The sequence below is a fragment of the Fringilla coelebs genome, assembly GCF_963513975.1.
Source record: "Fringilla coelebs genome assembly, chromosome: 1".
In the NCBI taxonomy this organism is placed as follows: Eukaryota; Metazoa; Chordata; class Aves; order Passeriformes; family Fringillidae; genus Fringilla; species Fringilla coelebs.
In genome coordinates this window covers 147,673,471-147,695,457 of record NC_140028.1, presented here as the reverse complement: position 1 = coordinate 147,695,457, position 21,987 = coordinate 147,673,471, and the positions used below count along the sequence as shown (strand labels likewise).

Below are 21,987 nucleotides of genomic sequence, written 5' to 3'. Positions count from 1 at the left end.
TTTGTTATTCTAGGCAAGCCCCCCCTTCCCAACATCTCCCACATTCTGCAAAGGAAACGTGGCTTCTTGTTTTGCAATTTACTACTTTTGATACATTTGATGGGATTTACAACCACGCTTCCGGGCTAAAATCGAAATGAGCAAACATTTTGTCAGGATTTCACACAACTTCTCTCTAATTCATGTGAGCAGCAGGCTTTTATGATGTCCTTAGCTAGTGACATTTCTCTGGATTCAAATGTCTGGATTTTGAGTACATGTTCTTGGCAAACACAAAAGTGTCATGGGAACCATGGCTTGCTTTATGAAGTGATCTGCTTTGGGCTACTGCAACTGAGCAAAGAAGGAAACTACAGAGTTCTTAGAACCTCCAGGTGATGATTCACAGCATCCAAATAATGCTCCTGACTCATCCTTTATGAAAACAGCCCCATTCAGCCAGGCACTACATGACCCTTCTTTCATATGAAAACTACTGAAGGTGTTTTTATGGCACACACTCCAAATGTCTATCAATTCTCACCATCAAAAAAAAAATTCTAAATACTTCCAGATTTTATTCTTTCTTTCCAGATGTAAGATGTCAGAGTCACAGTAAGTTGCACAAATATAGTAAGAAAGCAATGAAAAAAAAATTCATTGAATTTTCCAAGTAGATGCAAATCCAAAAAACATCAGTTACCACTGAAAAAGAACTGGAACAAGTTTTGTTGCAGTTTATAGTCCAAAGGCAGATGTTGATAAAAAAGCCAGTGACTACAACAACCAAAAAGAAAGTAATGCTCACCTCTGAGATCAAACAATATGCCAGAAAACATGTTTATCCAAACTTAGTGGTGAAAATTAAATATTAAGCTTACATTAATTTGTGAAAACCCACACTACACTGGTAGGCACTTGATTAAACTTTAGTTCTGTTGGGGTTTTCTTACAAAAAATTGCAGACTTATACATGATGAAGTAAGTTTGCTGCAAATGATAACTGCGAGCTCCTGACATGCTGAAGTATCCAAAGCACAAAGATCAGGAGAGGTTTTGGTTAATAAAACGAAGGGAAGACCAGATTATGTCTTACATGTCTCTAACAAAAGAGTGCTAAATGAAATATTTTTAATTAATTTTCAAAATATTCCAGAAAGTACAATTGCTTCTACAGCACTGCAGTGAGAGAGATTTGTGGGCGGAATTCCATTTAAACACGTTCCAGCTGTACTCCCAAGGTGTCTACTGTCTATTTTTGTGATATTCCTAGAAGGGATTCCACACAAATCCTAAGTCTGACGTGCCAGGTGGAAAATAGCACAAAGCCTTTCCTGGAGGTGCAGTGATCTACTCAGGCCACAAAAGGGTCATTTACACTTCCCATATCTAAGCAGTGCAGCAAACCACGTGTCTGCATCGTGTTACACAAGAATGAGCATTATTCCAAGCCCATTAGCTTCCAAATATTTCTTTATTGTTCTCACAGCTCAAAAAAGGATGATTCAAGGAGCCCTCGTCTTCGCGTCTGCCTTCAGTTCCCCTTTCCAAAAACCCAAACAACTTCCTGAATACTCAGCCACCTCTCCCCTCTCTAGCTGCTATTGGGTTTTCCTGCAGCAGCTCTTCCTCCTTCTTCTTGTAAAGCTTCAGGAGATACTCATCAGGCTCAATTCCTGCCTCCTGTAGCTCTGCCATGGCTTTCTCCAGCCGGCGCAGCGTCCGGGCGCTCTGCACTTTGCGGGCAGTGATGTACAGAGTGAATTCCTTGAAGCCCATCAGTTTGCAGGTATCCACCTCACAGATGTTTTTAACGTCTTTGGTCTTGTCCACCTGGGGGAAGAAAACTAAACCTGACATTCTTTCCAGGTCTTCAACGCTGACTTGGAAGTCAGTGAGCTGGTGGCTGAAGCCTATGGGATCGTTTGGCACCACGAAAGCCCCCAGCACCAGGGGCTCTGAGGATGTTCTGCTCCTCCTGGCCAGGATCACCTTGTACAGGTGGGATGGTACAGCCACATCATCCTTTCCAATCACCTGCCAAAAGGAAAGGACTGTTACAGATAAAAAAATCATAGCATTGTTTTGCTTGGAAAAGATCTTTAAAATAATCAAATGCAATCATGAATCCAGCACTGCCAAGACCACCACTAAACCGTGTCCCTAAGCACCACATCTTCATGGTCCCTCTCCCTGGAGCTGCTCTCCTCTGTGTAACTACAATAACTTATACAATAAAAGTTCCTGACCTGATAGTTCCAAATCATGGAGGTTTTAATATACATTTCAAATCAACTCTAAGTTACTGTCTGTCACTTTTTTTTTCTCTCTCTATTACCCAGATCCAGGTAGCATTTAAAAGCTACTTTACCTAAGTAAGCATTTTTTTTTTGAGGGGGTCCAGATATAAAGTACATTCAGTGACTCAGTATCCTCTTGGAAGAGAAGCCTATCCAAAGAAAATGCACCTATTTCTTCCATAAATTCCCTACAATCCAACTTCAGTGCTCATCCATGTCGAGTTTCTTCCTGTGTCACTCAGACCAGGATCCACGATTCAAGGGGAGTCCCAAGAGTGGAGGATCAGGACTGTTAAAGTCTCACACTTTAAAGTGTATAAAGTCTCACTCCACCCTGTGCCAGGGATAACTCCAAGGGAATACACCTACTGATGGCAAATGTAATCTCTCTAGGACTCAAGAAGTTATGCTCATGCATGCACTGAACTAAGCTTTTTTGTTTCTTTGCTATTGGTGAACTGAATCTGTCATCTTAAGAGAGTGTAACAGGCTCACACATGGAAAATCTGAGTTTTGCATAACTCTTCTGTAAGTACCCTTCTCAAATCCATGCTTTTATTCTAATTGCAATGGAAGAAAAAGATGCAGATCCCTTACAAAAACTACAAAGGCATTTTATTCTGTATATAAAATCCAGTAATTTGGTGCTGTTTCTAGAATTTGCAATACCTGCGAAAGCAAACACTGACTGTTTTTTTGATTTTTTTGACAGTTTTTGTTAGATACAGTTAAAATACCATTTCAGGGAAAGCAGGTATTTATCACACTAATTGAAAGTGTCAACAGTTCAGACATGCCTTGTCCACTCATATATTGAGTATAACTCAATCACATAATAAACACTTCCTATGCACACTTTTTTCTGATTATTCAGCCCTTCTGCAAATGGAAATACATTTTTAAAATTAAATTTTGCCTGTGGCTATTGAACCAAGATTCATGTTGGTCTATTCCAATATTAATTAAATTTGAGTTACAAATGCTTTCAGTGATTTGTGTCCTCTACCTCTGTTGCCAGTTTTTTAAATGAGTGGTCCTAGAGTCTTATTGGTTAGACCAAAACCAGACAAAGTACGTTCAGGAGAAAGGGAAAACTCTGATAAATTTTTTTCATGTTTTATGCAATAATGTAGTAGAAACATTACTCCTGTTTCTGGAAAACACATGCTCTTAGATTTCTTTACTGTGTTCTAAAATACATGCCTCCCTTGCCCTAAATTAGGCTATTTAATAGTTTTGCTGTAGTTTAAACTTTTTTGACTGGGTTTTTTCAGGGGGTGTGGTTTTGTGAGGGTTTTGGTGGGTTTGTTCTTGTTGTGGGGTTTATTTGTTTGGTTGGATTTGGTTTTGATTTTTTGAGGGGGGGTTGGATTATTTGGTTTTTGTTTTCTTACAGAAATTGTCATGGTTATGCCACCAACCTTCTCCCAGGTAACACTCTGCCTAGACATCAAACAGTCTCTGAAACTGGTTAAGGAAAAAATGCCCTATGCCAAATCTCCTCTCCCTTTCAATGATGACAGATGTGTTGATAGGTAAATGAGAGCTCCTGAGTGTCAAAGCACTTTGCATTTAGCATTCTGTGCATGTGAAACCAGAGCTACACCTCCCCAGGACCAACACCATAAATAATCAAAACTGACTTGATGCACAGGTAATGCTCAAATGTACTAAAACCAGTGCAGCAACACACTGTTGTATCTGGTGAGTTAACACTGAATTACAAAATAAATGGTGCTGGGAGCTTTAATCTATTTGAGATCAGTGGCATTCGAGCCACTGAGAGCTTTAATCTATTTGAGATTAGTGGCACTCGAGCAGGGAAGTACCTGCAAAATACTGGGGGTGAGAGGGAGGGAGCCAAGAAAATCCCTGGAGGGGAGAGTAAGGAGTTCATATTTCCCTGTTCATCCAAAGGCACCCAGTGATGACACTGCCAAAGGCTGTAGGCTGGGGCTCCTTTTCTCCCCTGGAGCAGGGAGCTTGCAGAGCCTGCACTGCAATCCCACCTCCTGCCCATTCCTAGGGCAGGGAGGAAGGTGAAGAAGAGAAGGAAGGGGCAGTAGCCTCTTGAGACAGGGCAGCAGTGAGGCTAAACCCCAGCCCTCAGCATCTCCTTGGGCCAAAAATCTCCTGACCTGCAGCATTCCTGCCTTTTCCAGGCCTCTCTGCATACTTTTCCCCACTACAAATCCATGGATATGTAGCAGGTCCTCCTTAGCTCAGCTCCCTCCTTCTCCACACCTCCCACACACATCCACATCCCAGCATCCTCGCTCTGCTGCATAAAAGACCAGAGGAAGGGTGAGCACACAGATGGAGCTGCACAAGGATCTCCAATTAGTGGGGGTACACGGAATATGTAAAACAAACAGGTGAATGCATGTGGAGCGAGCTCAGGGAACTGGGGATTGAGGCTGAGGGCTGAGTGGGTGGATAAAGAGGCTGGGGAATGAATAGAGCTGCACACAAAACAGTTAGGTATGAGATGGAAATGCTGAACGCCTCAAGTGGGTGTTAAGGGAAAACAGACCCGGTTCTTATGTAATATTATGCAAATATATATATTCTATGCAAAATAATGCACATTTATGCACAGTATGGGCACCTAGGAAGAGAGAGGAGAAGAAACTGAGAGGACTAGTTCAAAATGAAGGAAGGGCTGGCCTTTTGAGAAATCTGGATCTTAATTCAGCTCCATACATGTAATGGTCAGGTATGTAATTTATGTACCATTTCAGTTCCATGTAAACTCTCTTTTGAGAATTTTAATAAAATTCAAGCAGTGCACAGGATTCATACTAACTTCTCTGAACAGCAGCAAACTACTACAGCAATAACTGAGTGTTCATAGTGTTAAAGCAGATAAAACTGTCTTCAGTTGCCCTAATTTCCAGAGTGCACAGGTGTCCCTTCCTTACTCAGGCATAAAAGTTCTATCCCCAGCTAATTCTGTTGGAGAACACCATCAAAGGGCAGTGCCTGTTTTCTCTGACAGAGTAAATATGCATGACTAAGAATAAATATCTTTTTCTGCAGTTTAACACTTTTGTGCACCATCACCAGTAATTTCTGCAGTGTGACCTAATGATTTCTGTTAAAAAAGGAAATGCAGTTCTGGAGCATGGCACAGTACCTCCATCATGACTCCCTGTAATATCCCAAACTCTTCTGTTTTATGGGAGTAAATAGAGAAGCTGCAGAGCAATGTTTCCATAGAGTTGCCTCCTCACCAGCTCAACTCCCCGAGAAAGAAGTGTGACACTACAAAAGTGAAATTTGGAATAGAAGAAAGAGGTAGAAAAAACAAACTCCACAATTCCATTTCCTATTGCCACCTAGAGGATTTTCCTCCTAAACTTCAGCAGCCTCAATCCCTACCCAGATCTGCACCATCCCATTTATCTCAGTGCTTTGCCTGGCAGAGGCAGAGAGCATATGCTCCTATTGTAACAGGATGGAAAATGGTTCAAGAATATCCAAGCACAGATGTTGACTTTGATTTGCGCCTGTCCATCCACAGGCAGCAGATGATCTTTTAGAAATCAAGGCCTAAAACAGCTCTCTGTCCCAGCTGGAGAAGAACAGGAGGTTTTAAAGAGCATCTCTGATTCTAAAAGGAATTTTGTGCCCCAATACAAGCAAGAAAATACAGCAATTGCCTGTTGAAATCACTGCTGTCCCACATGCTTTCACACCATGTTGGTAACAGCCAACAAGGCAAATTTTTGTGCAATTCATTGAAAATCCCCATTTTGCTATTGCTATAAAATTTTGCTTAATCTTCCGAATTTTCAACAGGCTCATGCAACATGAAAAAAAAAAAGGCACTCAAGCTAAAAGCCTTCTTTTTATAGCATTAAATATATTTCTTTCCCATCATCATTTGTGAAATCAATGTAAAATTTCAGATGCTTTGCTGTCTGTATCAGTTCAATGTAAAAATGTGCATTGCCCTAAATTTTTGCAGCTACTTTCATTTTTGTTTTGTTTCTTTAACTGAACTCATATCTCTTAATAATCTAACATTATCATAATGTCATTTCCAGAGCAGTGTTTATTATTTTTCTATCATTACTGACATACCACAAATGTGTGTGAATTTGTTATTGTTCTCAAAGTCCAATTAAACATGGACAGCTATCATGAGGGCAGGCCATTAAAATGTGTGCAATTCCTGACATTCAGAGATGTCACTCAGAGAACTGATGTCACTAAAACAACAAACGTGTTTGGTAAGCAGTTGTAAAAGAAACCTAAAGAGTTCACAGGGACAGATAGGGACAGATAAGGGCAGAACATTTCTTAAACCTGAGAGAATTCAGAGCTTTGATAAATTCAGTCTCACAGCCAAGTCACTGGATTAGGATTTGTCTTAAGCTTGGCTCTCCTCCCACTTTAGGTCAAATCCTGCTCTTGACTGCAGATTTTAAAAACAGAGAAAGCAAATTTGATAATACCTGTGGTGTCCTTAAATATCAAAATAAGTTTAAACACCTGGCATTAACTAATGCCACCTTCATGGGAGTAATCAGATAAATTACAAGGCAGTCCCTAAAAATGTCAGTTTGGAGTTTATGAGATAGAAAACTCCATGAACAAGTGAAAAGTAATATAAGAAGTATAATGGCAGAACAGCTGAGATTATATGAGAAGAAAACAGAGTGTTACTATTACTGGAAATTCTACACACAAACCATTGTTATCAAATTTTAATTTTACACTGGACTTGTTACAACTTCCCAGACTGCAAAAAAATTATCTTCCTCTGCAAGGGTACAGATCATTTTAATAAGAAAGGGCTCATGAATCCAAAAGTAAAATTTTGCCACCTAGTGACCGAAAACTGAAAATTCACTGCACAGAGAATGAGCAGAAGGGACTAAGGAGCTCTTCATCAGCAAGAGCCAGCTCTAGATTGTCAATTACCCGTGACTCCCTCAGAACCTGGCAAACAGAAATCACTCTCAATCATGTCTTAACCACCAGCATACACTGCAGAATTCTTGCAGCAGACAGTACCACCATCAAACACTGGAAAATATCAGCTCCAGAAATTCCCTTGACACTTCAATAGCTGTTTCTTCACTCTCTGTGAAATTCTAACCTGAGTTTAGAACTGAGCCAGAACTGCAAACAGAACTGTCTGAAAAGAAGCACACCCAGCTCCTGTGACAGAGTCGTTCCCCCTCCACCTGGCAGTAGCAAAATTAACATCACATTAATTCCATCACATTTCTTGGTGGACAGAATTCAAGGAATCATTCCTGTTCCCCAAGAGTGATACTGACCAGGTCCATCAGATCTGTAGATAACATCATTCCTGCTGATGTGACACCATGTTTGACAACCCAGAGCTTTGTTATAATTTGATACTGAATTCTGTAGAGAAACAGACTTTCTGGCAGTACAAAACATTCCATTTACTATCAGTGTAACTTTATTTACTCAATCATTGTGACAGCATTAACTGCCTTCACTCAAGTTCCTTCTGGGTTTGTTAGGCAGCACTGATTCTGCCAAGAGTGTTTTCCCCCAATATTTGAGAGAGCTCTGTCAGATGGCACTGAGAAGAACTGAGGGGTGTGAAGGCAGACCTAGCAACACACAGACCACAAAACACTACAGATAAAAATCATAGTAACAATCTGCACAGCCAAGCACTCCAAAATGCAAATGTAAGTACTTCAGGAAAATTTAATTTGTTATGGCTGGTCTGACTGTTATTGCCAAATCATTTGGCAATCCTAAAAAGGGAAGGAAAAAAGAAAAGAGATGGCAAAAAACCTCCTATTCCTGAATACAGAGTTATGACATTAAAAGACAGATGCCTCAACCCCTTTTTATTTTTCTTTAATAAAGAAGGTATGTGTGTATATATATATATATATATATATATATATATATATAAAATTATGTAATAAACTGTATTTACATTATGACAGATTACTTCTGCCACAGAATTCACTTAGATTAACTTAAAAAAAGAATCCACCACAGTCCTTAACACCTCTTTTCCTGTAACAAGCATAACCTTCAGGATGGGTACACTGCTAAATAAAAGCAATTCCAAATAATCTCTCCTACACCTTCAGTGTCTCTTCTCCCACCTTAACTCAGTGTCCATTCCATTCATTTGTACCTCACATCTAAATTTAGGGCTGACAGAGCTCTGGTGGTTTACACCAGCTGATCTAAGACTGAACCCTTTGCATAAAGTTTATGGGACATTTACAATGGACCCGCATCCAGTCGGAATCTCTGTAGCCTTGGGACCACTTGGAGCAGACAACAAACAAGGAATAGTTCCCAGGCTTACTCCTCCCTTAACAAGCATTCCTTCCCCTATAGTCTCTCAGTAGAAGACAACCTCTACTACTTCTGCAACTTAACTGGGTAAAACCATGCAGTACCATCTCATATTTGAGAGTGCAATTTGTTTCCCAGTTTGTTTCCAGTCATTTGTCACAGACAGAGATGACAACTGTACCTTCTGGAATGATTATTGTGCCTCTCTGGCCCAGCCTGGTGATCAAATTTAGAATATTAAACAACAAACACGATTCCAGTATAAACCTCGTGTACCAGTAAAAAGTAGATTAAAATGTCTTTTTCAAACAACAAAGAAAACATTATCTAAACTGCATTTTCAATTGCCAGCCACAGTTAATTCTTCTTAAACTAGCATTCACTAGCATGGCCTTGGGAATGGGGAGGGTGGAGCACTGAGCATGATGTAGTTAATTATTGTAAAATTTGTATTCAAAACTCCAAATCTGCTGACAGAGGAAAATCACTAAAGTGATAGTCACTGGATAGCAATAATATATAAAACAAGACAATGTCATTTTGATTTGATCTGGACAAAGATGAAAAACCTGCATCTGCCTCTCCAATGACACAGAACAGATTTTTCCTGTTGGCATTCTATTCTACATATATTCTCAAAATACATTTTTCAGATACCAAGCACAATCATCAATCTCCTCTTTGCAATAAAAATCTCCACTGGAGACAGATGAAATGACAGAACATATCTGAGGATATCACAAGTTAAGCCAATAGACAGAACAATGCTGGCATCTAAGGAGTTCAAGGTTAATTCCCTTTCAGGAATTAAAGAGCAAATGGTACCAGAGTCCAAGCAGGAACTGGGAACAAAGCCATGACCAATGCTCTGTTTCTCCTCTATAGTGATCTAAAAATAACCTTTTTGGATGCCTGATGAGAAAAACACCAGCATGTAAAACCACAGATACATATTTCACCATTTCTTTAGCCAAAAACAAGGCAACTAAGATTGAAGAGAGGATCTGAAACAAATCAATGCAGACACATTCACTGTAGCACTTCAGTGTTTTTTTTTTCTTTTCACAGCTCTGTCTGAGAGAGCAAAAACATTAGAGAGGAGCTGAGCCTTAAGAGTGGCATTGGCAGATTACAGGTTGTGAGTTTCAGCACTCTCATGTGTACTGCAGCACTTCTCCTTGAACAGCACGGACAAAGGAAAGGACATCTTCTCACATCAGCTTCTCATGCCCAAACAATGAGGACTACAACCCCTTTCTGAAGTCATTTGTGTGAACTCTGCTGAGTTCACTCTGAAAGATAGCTAAGAGATACCTTCCCTTCACAACCATTACTGTTCTTCCTTAAGGGGCAGAATCCCAGACTACCAAAATCAATGGCAATGACTGCAATTATATCCAAGGTGTCTGTTTGAAAAGAACTACTCTTCAGTGCTTTGACACGTTGTGCTTCCTCGTCTAAGTGTATGTGTTGATAAAAGAAAAACAAACAAACAAACCCAACACACCCCTCTACTCTGAAGTTTCCCTCCTCAAAGTACAACTGCAATGCAAAGCACAAAAACTTAAGCCATGAAAAAATTTGAAAATAAAAGAACCCCAACATTCTCTGCCTGTACTTATTTAGAGGACTTAAACCAAACAGCTTAACATTTTAAACAAACAAACAAAAAACCCACAAAATCATTATTTTACTTTTCCCACCTGGAGACAGCATTATCTGTACTTAAATGAAAACCAATTTACATAATGAATCTCGCTGTAGGAAGCTGAGTAAAAGGATTTATGAATGTGAAAAAGTGGTGACACACCAACAGGAACACCATCACTTCACCATTTTCAATCCCATACTAAACTTCAGTTCTTAGTAAGACCAAAACTGGTAAAACATTCCTAAAATATCTGTGTTGTCATCAAACCCAAAGATGATGAAGACAAAAGACAAGAACTGAATGAGATCACAAGCATTACAGTGTGGGCATTTTGTGCCACTATTATTTCATCACAGTATCCAGGTATCAAGTTATTTTGAATAAAGTCAGTAAGATGCAGTGTCTGCTCTGATTTTTACCTGTGGAATACTAAAATTTACATTTCAAAACCAAGACTGAGAATGACAATCATTTTTCAAAAAATGCAATCTTCCTCTTCTAAGTAAACACTTTCTCTAGAGAAGAATGAGAGAAAGATGAGCAAGATTAAAGTGAAGCCATTGATACATGGAGTTGACAGATGATTTAACTTCTTCCTGGAAATGATTTCCACTTACAAAATGCTCAAGTCAGCTCAGGGTTTTTAATTCTTTGCTATGTAAGATGAATATATTTTTTAAGGAAGAAAAATAAATGCAATATCCTGACAGCTACAAGGAAGCAAATCCCAGCAAGCCGTGTGTAAGCCTGGAGAACTCTGTACCCTTCTGAGTGACAGGAAGCCAAATGCTCAGCTGAAGATTGGTGAGAGAGAACATCTCCCTCCTGCTCCCAGCTGTGTGCTTCTGGACATATCTCATGCTGTCACCAGGAAGCACTGGACTACTCTGTGCTGCCTCAATCTTCCTACAGCAGTACAAAACTAGCCCAGCAAACCCAGAATGGTTTTGTATTGCACTGGATTATCAAGCATTTTGGGGCAGGATCTGACAGTCATCAGGGCTTGCAGACAAAAGAAAGGCAGAGGAAGGCCTGGAAAGTAGAAAGGGCAATGGTGAAATGAGCACCCATGGGTGGCACAGGATGACTGCCAATCTAAAGCTGGCTTTGCCACTAATTTATCATCTGGCACTGGTCATACCCCTTAACCATGGCTTACTTATCCACTTGAAAAATGTGGAGCACAGTCTGCACACCCCTCACAAAGATGTGGTGAGAGCTGAAGTTTGGAACTGCCGCTAAACATAAAGAAGCTAAATTATTACTACTGCACTTTCATATGCTTAACTCCCCCCAAAAATAGCAAACCCAAATCCAAAACTATGATTTTGTGAAAGTTAAGGTTTGACATGTGTGGCTGGGGACATAAGAGACAGTTTCTCAAGAAGCAAAAAGGTAAAAGCAAATGGGAAAAATCATATTCTATCACGACCGAGTTCCAAGTTCAATCAAAAGGAAATCAGCTGTGTATTTATACACAGGAGAAATAGTGCCTAACTCTTACTGCTAAACAAACCAGTGCTGGGAGCTGAACATCTCTCCCTTTTGTGTCTCTCACATCCCTGTGAAATAGGGGGTTGTTTCAGCAAGCTCATCCATTGCTCCTCAGAGAAGGAGCTGGTTGGAAGCTGAATTGCTCACAAGCTGAAGTTGCAGTTGATACAACTACATATTTTCAAGGAAAAGTGTTTCTTTCAAGAGGTGCAAAATGCAGCATTTATTATTTGCATTATTCCAGCTTTCATCTGCAACTGCACATAGCAATAATACCTCATTGCAGTGGGAGCAGAAGTAACACTCCCTTGAGTCACTTACCATGCTCAAACCCTACAGATGTCTAAACACAATCCTACTAAGAGTAAGTCTGGGTGAGCAACAATAAATTCACCTCTCACCTTCACAGCCTGTCCCATCTGCCTGTCAGTGATGGTTTCTACAGATTATGCAAGATAAACCTTCAGAGTATTTTAAGCAGGTAATAAAAATAGGGAACTAAAAGAAGGGGAGTATCAGTACCATTGACACTGCACTTGAGTGAAGTCTTCCAAGTGGCTCTGGCATGCTCAGAATCTCAACTGCAAGGCCTCAATCCAAGTAATGCCTCAGGTGTAGCAGCAAACAGCTGCTTGTGAAATTAACAGAGCACTGACACTCCAATACCCTACAGAGTTTTGAGAGACCCATCCTACCTCTGCATTCCACTGTTTCTGAAGCACATGAAGAAATTTATTATATAGATGCCTGTGCATTAGCAAACCCCACTGATTCTGACTGGATAAACAGTTCTACTGCTGACTGTGGAAATGAAATAGGTCTCTGTAAATAGACAAATTATTTTTAAATTATGCTTTTTTAGGTACAGGCAAGATGTAATGCTTCTGCTAATCTTGTCCCAACAACTATTGCACATTTTACACATTTTTCCTGTACTAAGATGCCCAACTTTTGTTCTGTCATGATAACTATTTTAAATAAATAAACACTCCTGCACTATTATCCCAGCAACATGTATACATACCTGATAAGTAACACACTTCTTTCCATCACCATCTGTTTGAGGCAAGGTAAGAGGTCCAGAAACAACCCAAACATCTTCAAATCTCTCAGTCAGTTCCCGACAGTACATTTCCATTCTGGAACACATTTGTCAGATAGGGAAAAGTCAGCTAGGAAGATTTAATCTTTGAGAGACACTATAAAGGGAAGGGTGAACTACTGACAGGGAGCATTTGTCCAGATTCATCTGAGTGATTCACAAGCCAAAATAGGTAAAATGTAGGCCCAAGTCCTGCTTCCCATTTGTCCTCTGTAAATAAGGTTCATTTATTTACAGATAGACATGTGTTACTGTACACATCCGAAAATGGTTTCTGCAGCCTTAGCACATGTCTGAATAGCTGAGTTCTCTACTTACACCCACACCTGACACTAGAAATATACTGTTGGTGGTCACTTGGGATTGGAAAAATAGAATTGTTCTAAGCAGCAAGCTGAAGCATTTTTACTTTGAAAGGTTTTATCATATTATTGGATTTGTGTGTTTATCCCCAAGGAATCAAAGTCCTGCAACACAGTTCTTTCTGTAGTTCAAGTTTCTGTTTGCTATTTCCACTAATTCTACTGGTTTTCTTTATAGATATAAAGCTGTTCCCTAATAAAGTAGTAACTCCAGAAACACTACCATATTTTTGCTTTTTAAACTGATTCAGTTTACAGCATATAACATTTCTCAAATAAGAAGGTTCCTGGATCACACCTACTTTACAGAAAACAAAAGATTAACAAGGCTAGGTTGGATGGGCTTTGAGAATCTCATCTAGAGGAAGGTGTCACTGCCCATGGCAGTGGGGTTGGAAATAGGTGATATTTAAGGTTCCTTCCAATCCAAATAATTCTATAATTCTATGAATATAGCACATTTTTGATTTAACAGCCCAACTGTTAAAGAAATCAGATACAGTGAGCAAGCATTGGTCCTCTACAAAGGTGAGTTGCATTTCACACAAATGGACAGAGTATAGAACAGATTATCCCAGCTAATCAGGCTGCCTCTGAAATGGGGAGGTTTCACCCCCTTCTCTAATTCCTGCTCCTCACACCTTTCCCTTGGGCCACTTCAATATTCCTTATCTGTCAACTCTGAACAAAACCAGTATTTTTTGGTTTTTTTTGTGCTGGGTTAGTGAGTTAAATCAGCAAGAATGAGCCACACAAATGAGAATGAGCAAGAATGAGCATTTTCTTCACGTGCTACACTGAAGCATTGACTACAAATGAATTCTTTTCCTACTGTCACCAGCTTTGCTCCCAAGCAGCCCAGCTCCTCAGGCTGTCTCATGGTAAGGAAATACAAACACCACCTGGAAAGAATGGGAATAAATGCAGTTAGGGAGCAAACTGCTTTTGGTGGCAGGAGGGTCAGAGGTCAGATTACAGTGACCATGAAATCAAAACCATGACACTCAAATATCATTTGAAAAAGAATGAGGAATACTAAGGTAGAGTTGGAGCATACCACAGAGCCAGTCCAGCAGTTTACTATTAACAGCTTGCTGGATGTTTGTAGTCCTGCTCTCCCCTTTCCTACTCTTCCCTTTATCTGTCCCAGCTGACCACTCCTAATCCATCTTCCATGCTGGCTCTAGAACTCATCTCATGAGTTGATCCAATTTTCTAATATAGCAAAAACATAACCAAGCAAAACAAAATGAGAATCAGTTTTTAACTAGGCTAGCAAATGAAACTGACTCACCACAGTCAGGCTATTACCAAAGCTGGAAATGGGAAACCAGCAAAAACACAAGGCAGGAGGGCAAACACCACTTTAGAAAATAAAAGACACTTCTACTGACTAAGCTGCATTGTCTGCCTGCACCTCAGAAAATAAGTCAAGAAGCAAGCAATTAAAACAAGAGAAAGGAAGAGACTATTGAAGCTAGGAAAGGATGCAAGACATGTGAAATACAGTATACTTAAAAATATTTATTATTAATGAAATGACTTAACAAAAAAAAGTGGCATTATTGTCTTTTTCATGAATTTAAATTCTTGGAACAGGGTGCTGGGGTTGGGAAAAAGTGGCAATAATTGCTTAAATTGCAGGGTTGATAGTGCCAGAGGAAACTTTCAAACACTCCCCATGATTTCCTAATTAGGCAGAGATCCTCCTTAAGGGAAACAAAGAGGGTTTCCCTACCTTGAATTCATACAAATGCCGAGCTTTGGTATAAGGAAAATTTATGCTCAAATACTTGAGTTATTAAAAAAGAAAAAAACCCTCTTAAAATGTTATGGCATTTTATTTGTCTATAAAACAGTATAACCTTACTGAAAGGCTCATCTGATTTTTTACACATTCCTGTAAAACAGGAAAGCAGTGAGCAGATGAATGATGACGCAGTTTTGATGGACTTTTATTACAACACTGTATATAATTTTGCTGACCTTCCCTTGAGTGAACTTTGAGAAATCTATCATTTTCCCCCCTGTTCCTGAGCCTTCACATTCTCTTAGTCCTATGCAAGAAGCACTGGATGAAGGCTACTTTTACTATGTTCTCTGCTCAGAGGAAGGGAAGAACAAAAATCTTACATGAAGTAAGTTTAAATTTATCAACCACTCCACCTCAAAGTCAATCCAGTCAGCACTCACAAGTGACAGAAACCCTGCCTGACTGCTCCTTGGGAGCCAGGACCTGAAGGAACACCTCAGACCTGAAGAGTGATGGCTCAGTGGGGAGCACTCAGTTCTGCAATTCAAAGGGAACCAACATCCACACGCAGACATGGAAATACTCTCACACTGCAAGTGCTTCTTTGAGGAAGACCTAAACCCTCTCCTTGCTTCTGCTGGAACTTCCTTAAGGACAGTTAAGCCTGGTACTTTTTATCAGCCAGAAGAAATAATTCTATCAATTTTAAATAAATGTCCTCAACAGTTTGACTGAATAAAGAACTAAAGTAGTTGTTACACTGTTCTTTCACTGAGAGGACTGAGCTGCCTTTCATTTCAGAGAAAGGTCCTATGACCTCTACAGAAAAACTGTTCTAAAATACTTGGATGTGAAGAACCTTTAAAAATAAAGCATTTTTGATTGATGCTGCTGCCTGGTATTTTTCACTTTGTTTACTTACAAGTAATTTCTCACCTGTTCCAAAACCCAGCATTATTTTCATAATTCTGAGGCACAATGTTAGACAGATAAAACGTTTCAGCCATAGCTCTCTGCACAGAGAAAGAAAATACTGTAATTTCACTGAAACAATCATGAGCTGAAGACACGTTTTAGCAGTTTGTGGATCAGAATCCCATTTCTAGTTTAGTTTTAACAACTTTTAACACAGAAAATCAGAAAAACCTAAGTCAGAAGACCTACAAAATTATTTATGATTAAGAGGTGCACAACTGAGGTGAAACCTTGCAAAGTTATCTACTTTTTTTTCCTGGCAGAAACGGCATGAGAATGCCCAACTCTAGAGGCACAGGCATTACTATCACCCAGTGTCAGTTTGGTAATGTCTTTGAAAGCAACTAGTCATTTTTCATTTTGAAAGTGAAGGACACTTTAAAGCATGCTTTTCATTTATTTGACTGCTTAATGGCTAACTTTTTCTTTCTTTTACAAGAAAAAGTTTTATTAGATATACTCATCAATATATTACACATATATAATGTACAGGCAATGAAATGATTTATGAGACCATAATGGTCAAACATCCATATATCTGCTTAATTTCATCTTGTAGAAGTGTCATAAACATCTCTGAACAGAAGCTCACATACCTCCAGAGGTGAAGGACCTGGTGATAAATCACTACACATATACAGGGAAATACAGAAAGAAAAAATTCCAAGATCTTACTCTAGAATTTTCACAGGTCCTGTATTTTTCACATACTACTACTGCAAAGTGATGGGACTGACAGAACTATTTAGGATAATGAGGAAACTACGTCCACTAATTAGACTGTGAAAATAAATTTTTATAATCCTATATCTGAAAGACTGTATCATCTCACTGCATTTCAAACCAGGTCCAGGATCTCTGTGCACAGGGAGCTCACCAGCAAAAATACCCCAGATATCACAAATAAATCACAACAAAGACATTTCCAATAAAAATAAAACTACTGATTCTTTCATTTACCACATGCCACTGTGCTGTCACTCCACCCCACTTGAATACTATCTGCCTGGAGAAATACAAATTCAAACTGCTTCTTAATTAACAAATTGCTGCATTAGGCACATTTCACATGAGGATCCAATAAATTCAAAGCTGCTTTGTGAGTCAGCCAAGGCATTAAGGCATGCTTCTTTTACAGCCTGAATAAATGGCAGGTGAAGACATTTTATAGACTGAAAGAACTATGGCAAAAGGGTCTAATTTACCTCATACACATTGCAAGGAAGGAAAAAGCCTTTTAAATCATCCAGGCAATCCCCTTGCCAATACAGAACAGTACTTAACAGCATCTTTGCTTTGCTCAATCTAGCCTTAAATATCTCAGCAGCTGCTGGCCACAATGATATCATTGTCCCTGTCTCCCTTTAACTGAGCTTTGAAGACTTGCAGGGTTTTCTTGGTGAAGGTTATCTTCATTTTACATGTCGAAAAAGTGACATGCAAGAGGCTGAGAACACTTGCTTAACACCACACTGTTCAAGACATCATCTCTGCCAAACAAGCTGATGTAGGTGTGATTTAATGAAGAGAGGTATGTCACCAGAGCATGCACCTGATTTAGATGCCTGAAGCACACTGGGAGAGCATCCTACACTGCTCAGTCAGGAACAGACCTTGTAACTCCAAATCCAGCTCTGTGCATCAATAATGACATCATGCTCCACCTAGAAACAAACACCTGGGAACATTGCACATTACTTCTAAGGGTCTTTTGACCCTTTCCAACTGATAAACACAAATTAAAAAGATGGGAGGAAAAAGTCCTACTGTTGAAAATTTGTTATCTCCTGCTGGTGCCATGTGTCCTCGTGACCATCCACTGCCAAGGTAGTCTTCATTGGCAGCACTGAACATCAGAGGGATGTTAGGGTCTGGTCTGAATTTACAGTGCCTTCGATCTGCATCACCTGAATAAAAACACATTATTAAATGGTCAGATTATCATGAAACCATCAAAATCACAAGACAAAAAGATCTAATTCTGCCATATCTTGCCAGATGACCCATGCTTAAGGATTCAGTACATTAATCTGAATTCTGTACATCTCATTTACAGGTAATGTTAATTTCTTTCTGCCATGTGTGTTAAATATTTAAGTTCTTACCAATAAAATAGATGGGGTTTTATTGCACCATGACTATTCAGTCTTCCCCCAACAAAACAGGTCTGCCTCAAACCTCAAATCAAGTAGCTACAGACATAAATCAGAATTGAATGCCTCAAGATGTTTAATTTCAACTTGAAGTTAGTTGTATCTGATTATCTGGAAAACATTTTAACAATTCAGCTGTTAAGGCCCACTTGAAATAAGCCTGTTTTCTTCTCAGAAAGAAGTGGAATCAATGATGCTACTTAAGAGTTGGTCATAATGTTTTCAAGATCTTGCTTTTAATTTTCAAAGGTAATTTGAAGACAGTGATTTATATACATTTAGAGGGCTATTGCTTTCATAAAGCATTTTACAATTACATGGTTACCTCCATTACTAATAATCTGCCTTATAAAAACTGAACTAATGCTATAAACTTAATTTACAATGACTGTATACCACTCATATTTCATTCACCACTGACACCAAAAATTCACTGAGCCTCTGTCTTGCATAAAGAACAGGAAAAGAGTATGAGAACTGTATCAGAGTAAATAATGGCTGCAGTGAGGAGCTAATGCCCAATCTAGCTCTGAAGAATTGATGCCCTTTGCTCAGTTTTTATCTCACAAATGGACATTCTCCTCCCATTCTGAGCAAATCTCTAAGATCTGTACATTAAAAGCTCTGCCTACCACTGGCATTGACTCCACTGACTTAAATTGGACCTCAGAACTAACTCCACTGCTAAGGAAGCAGAAACCATTTTTATGCACTTGAGCAACTTTGCAGATCCAAATCAAGTAAGGAAAGGTTAATTTTCATTGTTTCATCTTCTCTCCATTCCTGTTATAAAAACTCAAGTTGAACTTCCCTCCTTGAGATCACTACAGGACTTTTCTCCCTGACTGCTCCAGGGTCCACCTTCTGTGAGCAGCAAAGGTCATTCAGATCACCACAAATGTAAGGAGATAAATGTTGCATACAGGCAGAGATATTATAAAAGAAATCCCTTTAAAAATATGGTTTAGGCCCTGCTACTCTAGCAGTTAGCTTGTAACTTCCCATGTGAAAACACCATAAGAATGAAAGTCAGTTAGCACAACAATCTATTCTGGTAACAGAACCCTTCACACCTGCAAAAACATAAAGTCTATCCCATGAGAATCAGTGAACAAAATATGCAAACTATACAGGAAGAGAGAAATTTGATGGACATGTAAAATGCCATTTACTAACCAATGAACTGAGTGGCAAGAAAGTTATGAACCAATTACAGTTATACACCAGGTCTTGAAAACTGTATAAAAATGAGCTGTAACATTAAAAATTGGCTTTTCTGCATGAAGAAACTGAGTCCTGTCTACTTATTACTACAACAAATAAACACCTACATACCCAGCATCTTTTGTTTTGAAATGTGTTCAATCACCCATCTAGGCACCCGTTTTGCCTGGTCATAAGACAGTGCATGATTTGTGTAACATCTGGTCTCTGTTCCAGCCTCAGGAAATCCGTATCTTTCCAGCACAGCCTCTTCTATTGGTTCTAAGGAAAAAATAAACAGAAAACCATCCAAAGATGAAATGTGATCATTAACAGGACAGTAAAAAATACCATCTCAGTGGGTTTAAACCTACTGCATAGGGAATTACTTGAGGTTACAGCCATAATTAGGACCTAAAATATATTGAGAGCTATCCAGTGAAACTCTCATCTGCCAAAATAGTTGTGGTTCTCATCATGTTTTAACATGAGGATCTTAGCTCTAGGACTAAGTCATCTATCTACTCTAATGACTACAAAAGGCAGAAGAAAAGCTATGAGATATTTTCTTTCTACAGAAGGAAAGCTCTCAAATGTATAGGGACAAATCAGGCAACAAGGAGTTACAGACACAAGTGACCAAAACATACATTTCACCCTTTGGAGCTGAAATTCAAATTCCTCACAAACTGAGATTTACAAGGTGGGCACAAGCAAGTCCTGCCCTCTCTGGGAACGCTTTTACTCTGCTCAATGAATGAAAGTTTCGCTGAATTTTCACTATTTTTTCAAGCAACATTTTTTTTTCTCATGGAGGAATATTTACATCCATCTTACTGTCTTGCTCATTCTCCAGCCATCTGTCCAACAGCAACTCATGTTTTTAGAGCCATTCTTCCTCTCCTTTCCAATAATCATCCGGTACTTTTAAAGCCTTGAAGCTGTAGAGAAAACCATTCACTCCCTCAGGTGCCCCAAACACCTCTCCCCACACCTGAGCCCCACCAGACCCCAGACCTGATAAACGAGCCTCAGCTCAGGGCAGCAACAGCTGAAATTTAGCGATGGTCTGACCCGAATTGTGTGTTTAAAACTGAATATGCATTCCTCTCCTGCCGCCAACACTCCGCCGTGAGCAGGTGCAAAGGGAAGCGCTGTTAATGACAAGCTACAGCCCAGCATCCCCAGACAACCTCCTCCCCACTCAGCCCGCCGCAGGCACTAGGGGAACCCCACGGCCTCCCGGCAGTATTTGGGCATTCCGAGAATGGGGCAAGGAGGGAAAAGGCGCTTCTGAGGGGAAGGAGAGAGTTCAGGGACAAAAGCGGCTGTGGGGAGCGGGGCTCCGGGACCCGGGACCGCGCTGAACCGGCCGCTCCCGCCTCGCCCGCCCGCGGCTCTTACCCTGTGCTGGGTCCCGCCCGGGGCCCGGCTCCGGCTGGCTCTGGCTGCGGAGGAGCCGCCATGTAGCCCAGCAGGACGCAGCAGCCCCGGCCGCGGCCCCGCAGACGAAGCCGCCGAGGAAGCGGCGGTGGCGGGGCAAGGCCGCCATGGCGGCGGCGGGAAGGGAAGGGAAGGAAAGGGAAGGGGCGGGCGCGGCCCCGCAGCGCCCCCTCACGGCACAGCCCTGAGGGCCCATGGCGGCGTCGCCTCCGTGCGGGGACACCGCGTGAGGGGCTGAGGCCGGCGGGGCTTCCCCGATGGCTGCGGAAAAATAAAGTGAGTTCCTAAACGGGGATACAGGGACTCTAGTGGCTAAACTGCCCCCATCCAGCCCGGGCTCCAAGCGCAGAGGATCACTGAATCATAGGAACATAGAATGGTTTGGGTCAAAAAGGAGCTGTAAAGTCTTTAGCTGGAGAAGATCACCTCCCTTACGAGGAGAGACTGCGGGAGCTGGGTGTGTTCAGTCTAGAGAAGACTGAGAGAAGATCTCATTAATACATTTAAGTATCTCAAAGGTGGGTGCCAAGAGGACCGTGCTGGACACTTTTCAGTGATGCCCAGCCACCGGATGAGGAGCAATGGCCACGAAGTAAAAGTTTCACCCCAACATGAGGAAGAACTTCTTTACACCGAGGGTGGCAGAGCACCGGAACAGGGAGGTCACAGTTTTCCCTCTCTGGAGACATTCCAAACCCACCTGGACACATTCCTGTATCCCCTGCTCCAGGTGATGCGGCCTTGGCAGGAGGGTTGGACTGGGTGATCTCCAGAGGATCCTTCCAGCCCAGACAATTCAGTGATTCTGTGATAGTCCAACCCTTCTGCAATGACCAGGGACATTTTCAACCGGACCAGGTTGCTCAGAGCCCCATCCAGCCTGACCTTGAATGTTCCCAGAAATGGGGCATCACCACCTCTCTGTGCCACCTACCTCACCACCCTCATTGTAAAACATTTCTTCCTTTTATCTAATTTACTTCAACCCTCTTTTGGTTTTAAACCATTCCTCCTTGTCCTGTCTCAACAGCCCTTGTTAAAATTTTGTCCTTATCTTCCTTAAAAGTCCCCTTTAGGTACTGGAAGGTCACCAGAAGATCCTCTCCAGGCTGAAGACTGGTATGGGGTTGGCTTTAGTCAATATAGGGTGATGTTACATTGGGCTTCTTTTCAGGAAAACCACCAGCCTGATTATTACTATTTTTCCCTTCCAAATGCCTGATAATGTTCATATTTGCCTCATATCCACCCAAACTAAGCATT

The 21,987-nt window shown here is 40.6% G+C and overlaps 1 protein-coding gene across 1 annotated transcript; it reads right to left on the bottom strand.

The window, feature by feature from the left end:
• Positions 1-590: 590 nt before the first annotated feature.
• On the bottom strand, positions 591-20,837 carry EXOG (exo/endonuclease G). The gene is made up of 6 exons (XM_084203299.1): positions 20,686-20,837; positions 19,414-19,563; positions 17,693-17,832; positions 15,887-15,963; positions 12,758-12,872; positions 591-2,016 (listed from the first exon to the last, which is right to left on the bottom strand). Exons 1-6 carry the CDS (start codon positions 20,831-20,833, stop codon positions 1,555-1,557), a joined length of 1,092 nt encoding a protein of 363 aa, XP_084059425.1. The 5' UTR covers positions 20,834-20,837; the 3' UTR covers positions 591-1,554.
• Between the last annotated feature and the right edge of the window lie 1,150 nt (positions 20,838-21,987).

Excerpts from the sequence above, each read along its gene's own strand:
- EXOG (XM_084203299.1), bottom strand. The coding sequence starts at position 20,833 with ATGGCGGCCTTGCCCCGCCACCGCCGCTTCCTCGGCGGCTTCGTCTGC. Across the intron at positions 19,564-20,685 it reads CGGGCGGGACCCAGCACAGG|AACCAATAGAAGAGGCTGTG; the intron begins GTAAGAGCCGCG and ends TTTTTTCCTTAG. Across the intron at positions 15,964-17,692 it reads GAGATAACAAATTTTCAACA|AGAGCTATGGCTGAAACGTT; the intron begins GTAGGACTTTTT and ends TTCTCTGTGCAG.